The 8,955-nt window shown below is 36.3% G+C and overlaps 1 protein-coding gene across 2 annotated transcripts; it reads left to right on the top strand.

Moving 5' to 3' along the window:
- The first annotated feature begins 241 nt into the window (after nucleotides 1-241).
- Nucleotides 242-7,711, top strand: LOC115711190 (protein DCL homolog, chloroplastic). Of its 2 annotated transcripts, XM_030639524.2 has the most exons (4): nucleotides 242-699; nucleotides 1,434-1,548; nucleotides 6,516-6,698; nucleotides 7,126-7,711. In XM_030639524.2, exons 1-3 carry the CDS (start codon nucleotides 347-349, stop codon nucleotides 6,687-6,689), a joined length of 642 nt encoding a protein of 213 aa, XP_030495384.2. In that variant the 5' UTR covers nucleotides 242-346; the 3' UTR covers nucleotides 6,690-6,698; nucleotides 7,126-7,711. The 2 variants fall into 2 exon arrangements, with proteins under 2 accessions (XP_030495384.2, XP_030495378.2); XM_030639518.2 differs by lacking the exon at nucleotides 7,126-7,711 and having other exon boundaries at nucleotides 6,516-6,873.
- Nucleotides 7,712-8,955: the final 1,244 nt, after the last annotated feature.

The following is an 8,955-nucleotide window of genomic DNA, read 5'->3' as shown; positions in this document are numbered from 1 at the left end:
CAATGGGGTGAACCCCTATTTATACAAATACAAGAGTGAGATATTAAGAAACTAAGAAAAAGGGAAACTAAGGAAAAGATGAATGTTGATTACAATTCATGGTAATAAATAAAAGATTTGGGCATCCACATAATTATAACAGAAAGAGAAATTTCCTTAATTATTTGTAGAAATTTCTTAACAGAGCAGTGTTAGAGTGTATGTCATAATTTTCAGTTTTTGAAAAAATTTCCAATGAGCCCATTAGAGATAAGTGGGCCAATTTGGGAAGATTGCTGGACCAAGAAATCGTTTGGGGTGGTGGGGTGAGGGGTTCCAATTCTCAAATCAAAGACAATGGTCCAAGATGTCATCATCGCCCATACTTTCGACTCTTCCAATGGCGAATCCTATACTTCTCAGAGGCTCTCCGCTCCTCCGCCTCCGACTTCAACTTTACCACTACAGACTCTCTCCCTCCTTCATATCACCCCCTCGTTGGCATTTGTTATCCACTGCCGCCATTGACTCCACTCGCCCGGAGGAGAAAGCGTCCTCATCTACTGCTAACTCCGGTTCATTACACAGCGTTAAGGACTCCCCCAAATACCAGAGGTGGAACGATGCTGATTACCGCCAGTGGAAAAATAAAGAGGACGAGATTCTCAAGGACATCTCGCCTATTATTTTGCTCACCAAGGACATCCTTCATTCGGGAATGTGAGTGTTTCTTCTCCTGGATGTGCCCAAATTTTCATTATCTATATGTATATATACAATTTTAAATTTGGTATAAATTGAGGAAGTTTAGGGAATTAAGTAGTATTTTGAAGATAAGGGACTGGCTTTTTGGAACTATGGTTTGTGCTATCGAACTAACTAAGAGCAAAGAGAACTTATCGTTGTTGGCAGTGGCTGCATATTCGTTTTATGAAGGATTATTTAAACTGTGAAGCTCAAGTTTTGTGCTGTTTATGGTCCGAAATGGTCACTTATGGTTGTGGGCTGTGGTTGCTTATTCGTTTATTAATGAGGGTTTTGAAGCTGTTATGCTCAAGTCTTGCTGCCTACGATCTTAAATGTCACCTATACTAGATGGGATATTCTTAAAGTACTAGAAGTTTAGAACTGAAAGGGCATTCTAATCTATGGCGTCCAGGAAATTCCTGTTGAGGGGGTTACGTTTGAAATCGATAAAAAGTTAATTGGAGAAGGAGAAAGGGGGTAACTAAGTGAAGTACCTGTTGTTTGCATTTTTTTTTTTGCTTGATCAGATGGCGGTTTATTTCTGAAATCTTATTTGTGCTGGTCAGTGTGGAGTCATTCTGCATCCCATGCGTGCTATGATTGTCCTTTATCTTCAACTTTTAGTATTTAAAGTCAGACTGTTGTTCATGTGCTTGTTATTGGAGTGTGTTACATGATACATAACTCTAACTGATTTCTCTTTCCAGGTATATGGATGGAGAACGATTAACACCTGAGGATGAGAAAGCTGTGGTGGAAAGGCTTCTTGCCTATCATCCACATGCTGAAGATAAAATCGGATGCGGACTTGATTCTATTATGGTAAAAATGCAATTTACTCTATCATTGTGTTCTATTGCTTCGATTCACTGAGTTGCATTACTTTATAAAGTCATCCCAACCTTCTTGCTGACTAAGTTATACAGAGTAGAGCGATAGATCTTATGCTATTTTGTTGTCATTATATGCACATATTGCTTGCTTCTAACTACTTAGTCCATTCTTCTCTCCAACCCCCATCCCCATCCCCACCCCCACCCCATCACATCACACACACGCACACAATGTATGTGAAGTTCATTTGAAATGCTTCTTTAGTTTTTTTGCCACTTTGAGAACCTGTGCAAGTTTGTGTGTGTGCTCTTTCCTTTTAATGGTTTGATGCCATGAAACACAGCACTTTTCTGTTGAATTTTATAATGCTAGTTCAGTGAGACTAATACAATTTGATTCCACACGCTGTTAAGGAACAAATGTACTTATAAAGGAACAATTATTTACACTGTATGTTTAATTGATTTTATTTATCATAATTCAGTAAAATTTCCTAATGCAATTAAATGATGTTTGTGATACCTTTTATATTTCTTTTTTTGAAATGATTTTATATTTTTTAATATAACAATTAATATCTTTAATTGGATATAAGATCACACCAATCACCCTGATTTTAGAGATAATGCTATTGTAAACTGGGAAAGAAAATGCTAAATTATAATGTGGATTTTGAACATTTATTCAATGGGTTATGTTTGTTATATTGTAAGAAGAGAAGATAAGCACTTGAATATTAAAGTGTTATTGAAGAGGAGTAGAGAGGAATGTGATTATTTTCTTCTTCTTTTGATTGTTTTGGTTTTCTGGTTTTTGGTCTTTCTTTGTTTTTGCGGCTCTGTCTTAAAGGTCATTGAGTGTGTGTATGATATATCATTGGGATGTGTGTTTTTGGTTAATGAAGATTTGATATTAATTTTTAGAATAAATGAGATTTTTACCCCTGAACTATGAAGCATATAGGGTTCTTTCCTCATAAATTACTTTTTTTTTTTTTGTAAAAAATTCTCTAGTAACTATGGAAATAAATGCAAATTTTCCCCTTTCGTTGCATTTCGGTCATTTTTTGAGATAATTTATTGATGTGGCCACAAACTGTGTGTATAATTACAGTATGAGGGCTTTTTAACTAATTTAAGCTAGTTGGAACCAAGTATAACAATTAAACATGCAAACATTAACTCTAAATTTACGAATACACGTTCTCAAATTTTATTGTTAGAGTACTATTTATGCAATTATTTTTTGCCTGAACTCCCGAAGTACAGTAGGTCAGTCTTAAACCAGGAAGCTTGTTAGGCACTAGGATTAGTAGGGTGTGCTAGCATATAGTAAATAATAAGAGTATATGAGTTTTTGTTTGGGAAGGTAGTATTGACTATTGAGTGAGAAATTACTATATATAGGTAAGTAAGGGAAGAATTGGGTCAGGCAATGAGTTGAGTAAAACTCTTTGCATCAAAGGGGCCTAAGGGCTCCCATAATTCATAATTATTTATCTCTTATACTCCATATAATTTTCCCACTGTTTGGATACTATTGTGCTACTATTGCTATTGTTGGTGCTATTTGCTACTGGTTTGGTTGATCGAAATAGGGTCACATCAATTGGTATCAGAGCACCAATTCTCGGTGAATGCTGTCAACGAGAATGGAGGAGAAAGTTGTAGCAATGGAGAAAAGAATGGAAGCTGATATGAACAACATAAAAGTAGACTTGAGTAGTATCATATCGGACAAAAACACCATTAATGATTTTTGAAAATCTATCTCAAACATTGGCAGACCATTCCGAAGAGATGGAAATGGCAATAAGAGAACACAATTGCACGTTTGCTAGGCTTGCCAGCTTTAGAGAAGGCGTTAGTGAGACACACACTGTATTGTCGGATCGCTCTTCTTCTTGTTCATCCGTGCTAAGGCTATACGGAGAACCAACAAAGGGGATTGACTAGTTTCAGCTGTTGGTTGACTCGCCGGAGGCGGTGGAGAAGAAGATTCAGCGGCTGTTGATGGTTTCGAAGAAAGAAGAGCGACAGAAACCGATGCTAGAGAAGAAGGTTTTGCTGGATACGACTCTTCCAGGAAGTATTATCTTGATAGTGATGTTGCCAGAGATGAACCTGTAGTGGGAGTCGTCGCCTGAGAAGAAGAAAGAGGAGACGTGGCTGTTGGTGGGGTCGCCTAGGCAAAGAGACGTGATGGAGACGTTGTCACTCATAGAGTCGCCTGAGAAGAATGATAAGGAACCGTTGGTAGTGACGTCGAAAAAGAACCAGCCACTAGACATGGTGCCGGAGAAGATGTGTTCGCAGACTACGATGTCGGAGATCGGGAGATGGTTTTATTGCTGGAGACAATGATGAAGAAGTCGCTGTCAACTGTGTCAACATTGATCATGTTGTGGGATACAACTTAAGGTGAAAAAAATGTCACACTTAAACCCTAGAGGAAATTACACTCATTATGATTTTTTAAAACTTTGTTACAAAAATATGACACTTTTAGGTTTTGCCACTTTTTATGGCATATTTTAGTTTTTAAATTATTTTTTGGTATCTTTTATGCCATATATGTGTAAATTTAATTTTTAAATTCCATATTTGATGTTTAGATAAATTATTTCAAAAAAAATTTAAAAATCTCAAAGTTATTTCTTCTCCTCCATTCAAGTACCCTACCTGCCTCACCCCTCAATCGTCCATCTACCTACCTCCATTCACCAGCAACACATCTAGCAACCGACAACTCAAACAGACATTGGATATAAGATCTCCACCACCAAAACCCCACAGGATCAAACAAGTCATGTCGTAGTTGGAGGTCTAGATACTAGTTTCAAAAATTGAAAAACCAGTTTCAACATAAACAAATCTTATATGAGTTTTGGTATTCGTAACTGGTTTCTTTATTAAGAAACAATCCAAATTAATTTGGCCCACCTCATCAAATTTACAAGACACACATCATTAATTACTAAAACTAATTTGGTCTACTTGCTTTCTACTTCGAGTGTCACTGAAATAATAAAACACGTGAGCCCAATGTTTATTTCAGCCCATGAGTTTGCCACTTGGGATCCAGGCCCACAACTAGAAATAAATCCATTGGGTCACTATGATGGGTAACTGGTTGGTCTTATGGGTTCTTGTTCAGGCTCATTTCACTATCTGTAACCAAGAAAAAGGGCTACATCTTCGAAACATGTGTTTTGGTCCCAACTTGAAGCGTCAACGAACGACCTTGAGATGTCTTTTCCCTCGTACCAAAAAACGACCCAAGGTAGATCGTGTGGTGGTCGAACCTTCGAACATGCCGGTGGTGGTGGTGGCTTTGTCAACATCTTGGGATCTGGGCAAGTTGTCTTAATTTTCTTCTCCTCGATCACGAACACGACTGTTCTAGTGCTGCTGCAGTGTTAGGTCTTTGATCGAGGTAGAAAGCTGAAATTTATTGGTTCTTTTGTGGATCAGAACCTTAGTTTCTGAGGAGGTGGCTATGCGAATGACATTGCTGGAATGGTTTTTCGATTGAGGTCGACTCGTTGAGTGGTGGTTGTTCTTTTGTAGCTTGCGCAACTAGCCAAAACATTCACTCACTGGCCTTGTTCCTTGCATTGGTACCCTTAAATTAAGACTGTTCCACTTCAATGGATGTTTGACAGAGGACGAGCTTATTCGAATTTAGCGCTTGGTGCCATCAATCATCTTGAGGACAAGGTGAAACCCTAGCGGCCGGTAATATTGGGCACTAGGATTAGTAGAGTGTGCTAGCATATAATAAAGGGGAACTTACAAAAATACTGAAATTTGAAATATTTTCAAATATACTGTTATAAAACAATAGTGGAACACAATACAAAACAACTAAAACAACAGTTGAACAACTTTAAAACAACAGTGGAACACAGAGGAAACTTAACACAGTATACAATATAAAACATATACAACATTTTTGAAAAGCTTCTGCCCTACATTAAAAAGAAAAAAGTGGAAAATTTCAGTATGTGGTGTAAAAAACCCTATAATAAATCATAAGGGTATATGAGTCTTTGTTTGGGAAGTTAATATTGAGTGAGAAATTAATATATATAGGTAAGTAAGGAAAGAATTGGGTCAGGCAAATGAATTGGGTAAAACTTTTGCATCAAAGGGGTCTAATGGCTCTCATATTTATAATTAGTTCTCTCTTATTATTCAATATAGTTTTCCTACTGTTTGGATACTAATTTGCTACTGTTCTACTGGTATTCTTGTTGCTGGGTTTGTTTTGCTACTGTTTGGCTACTGTGTTATTGGTTCTCTTGAGCTAGGATACTGCGTTTTCAAAAATGAATGAAATGCTATGCAATCGAAGGAACAAATTTGCAATTATTTTCAAAGTTTGAGATGAATATTTTACAAAAATTAATATTAATAATAATTGAGTTGGCAAAACCCTATGAGTGTCATAGTTGGGGCCAAAAATGCTGTTTATTCTAATTTTTATGTTTGAAGAATCAATCAAGCCAACATTGAGATAAAATTGATGCTACAAACACAAAGCTTATTGGTGATTTACCATATCATATTTAGAAGTGCACATTCTATGTAGTTTGCAGCTGATGTAAACACATTAAATTGTTCGTACACAAGTTTTATGCTTTTGTTTTCTCTGGATTGAACATCAGGGTGGCAGATCCTCACTTAGGGTGTAAATCCACACACCATGTTGTGTTTAGTATGTGTAGCATTATCAGTTTTTAATTGGTTTTTAACTCATGTTTTCCTTGGAAGGTATTAATAATCCTGTACTGAGCACTGTGCAGAATAATATCATGTGTATTTGCTGGTGTGCATTAGGTTAAGCTTGCATTTTTGTTTCTTCGCATTGCAATATCAGCCCTAGCACACTGTATGTGTTCTTTGTTCTTTTTTAACAAGAAATCAAATGTTGTTTATTTGTCGTTGCTGAAGGTTGATCGACACCCCCAATTCAGTCATTCACGGTGCCTGTTTATCATTAGAACTGATGGAGCGTGGATCGACTTCTCATATCAGAAGTGTCTTCGACAATATGTTAGAGAGAAGTACCCATCTCATGCAGAAAGATTCATAAGAGAACATTTCAAACGCGGTAGTGGTTTATAATAAATAGTGGTAAGTTGTGACTTTTTTCGCCTTCAAATGAGGAAATTGTATATTGGTTTCGTCACCTACATATATTTAGCTCACTCAATTGTCAATGCAGCAGATAATCCTAGTGAAACTAAACAGTTTTCGTTAAAAATGTAGACAGAAAATTATTTAATTGGATTTCACTTTGTTGACTTCATCGATCTTTTGTGCTTTTATTTGTTTATTATTAAGTTGTTCTTTGCTTTCTCCGCAACTCTTTCTGGACCTACGTCTCTCTCTCTCTCTCTTCTTTTAAAAAGAAAACAAAAAGAGAATAAAAATAAAAATGATTAGTTTTGCTCAATCCATTGGACCTACTTATGAGATAGTTGTAGTACCTGTTGACAACTTAACTGCCAATTTGCTTTGCCCACATAATGAATCTCTCCAATATTTGTTTGTTCTATAGGCTGGGTCTTCCTTGCCCCATTCGTACTTTGATCAAAGAAATTAGACGAGTACATAGCTGGAAGTTGGTATGTTTGCGTAGTTTTCACAAATGTAAATCCAAGGACATCAAAACTCATCATCTGATTATGATACAAGGCCACGATGATCAATGATGTCGTATCTCGTCCTTGGAGATCCAAATGCGTGTGCTATGGTAATCAATTCTCTTTGTAGGCAATGCTATCTTGTGGCTTGTTTTGGAAGAAAGGTTACAACTTAATTGTAACTCGCGTGAGACACTTAACATATTTTGATTACCGTGTTCAATGGATGAGGAATATGTTGCCTAATAACGTCTTTGATCATCTTTTGATTTTTCTTAGCCAAGGTTTAATTGCACTATTTAAAGTCCTCGCATCATGGACTTTAATTTCTTAGAGCGTCTTTGGTAAGCAAAGAAAAGGTGAGGGAAATGGTGGATGGATTTTAGGAAGAAGTTTGTTTTGACTGGAAAGGATTTTATGTAAGGTGTTTAGTTCGAGTTAAGTTTTAATGGACTCTCTCCCTTCTCCTAATACTGAAAGTAAAGAAACATTCCCTTTGTCTCCTTTTTCTTTCCTTGAATTGTGCAGCTGTTCTTTCTATCTTGTCTCTCTTAACAAAGCATAATGATAAGTGATGTATCTCTGTATCACTGGTAACAACTACTCGCTGAACTGACCAATACTTCAGCTTAATTTTCAATTATAGTTTGATAAAATATGGAAGTGGTTGAGACCGAGGTAATTTAAGTTAGTAAAGGGCCAATGGCAGCTAGGAATTCTGTCTAGTTTAGGTAGTAGCTCCTTTCTAGTCAAAAATATAGTCTGGAAGAATTCAGAGAAACTTGCTGTTGTCAAACCATAGATGAATGATGGAGTATTACGGAGTCATTACCTTGACTTAGCACTAGTAATATGCCTCAGAAATTCAAGGGGACAAAATGTTCGACAAAACATGGACTGGATCATTACAAGTCCTTGCAAGGCATGTTCACCTTACTTACTCTCTTGCTAATCGAGTGCGTTAGGTAATTTCCAGTCCCCCACCAAAAAAAAAAAAATGTTTCTATGTTATTAGGTGGTGAAGTGTTAGTACTAATGTAATTATTAGTTTTTGTTTGTTATTCTTATCTTTATTATCTCTTTTGCTCCAGATCTTAAATCTAACTTTTTCTCCTTGGAGTTTAGACAGCAAACATATTATCTTTTTTAGTGTGAAATATTCATTCATAATTTAAGCATGTTTGTAGAATTCCCATAAATGTATATCAGAATAGTAGATTTCTCTAGTTTTCGAGGGGTAAATGATTAGATTTAGATCTCAAACTAAGGAGAGTATAGGAATAAAAAGGTTTAGTGTCATGAGTTATCGTCCTTGTGGGCAATTAGTTAAGAGGTCAACGCCTCTCATCTCATCACACCACTTGAAGCAAGAACATCACATTTACATTTTACAGCCATCTTTAGTAGTTAGCCTAAATTATGAGCAACTGATAGCAATAATTAGAGGTAAAACATGATCATTAAGTTGAGATGAATTTTATATGGTGGGGACTCAAAAGTAGGAATATCCTCTACACAGCTGGAGAAAATCTCACGTGGGCCCTACTACTTTCACTACCCCATGTATGACTGTGGTTTACTTGGTAATTAAGTTTCACAGATGCAGTCGAGTGAATGATCAATTTAGTTATTAAAATAAAAAAAGAAAAAGAAAAAAACCACACACAAATGGAGAATATTTTCTACCAACATGAACTCGTGATTTTTCATTTGTCTAGCTCATTATCATTAACCAAGAGTATGGG

This window comes from Cannabis sativa, chromosome X, assembly GCF_029168945.1.
Source record: "Cannabis sativa cultivar Pink pepper isolate KNU-18-1 chromosome X, ASM2916894v1, whole genome shotgun sequence".
NCBI classification, from domain to species: Eukaryota; Viridiplantae; Streptophyta; class Magnoliopsida; order Rosales; family Cannabaceae; genus Cannabis; species Cannabis sativa.
Note: the sequence above shows the minus strand (reverse complement) of the source record. Positions and strands in the feature narration are given on the sequence as shown.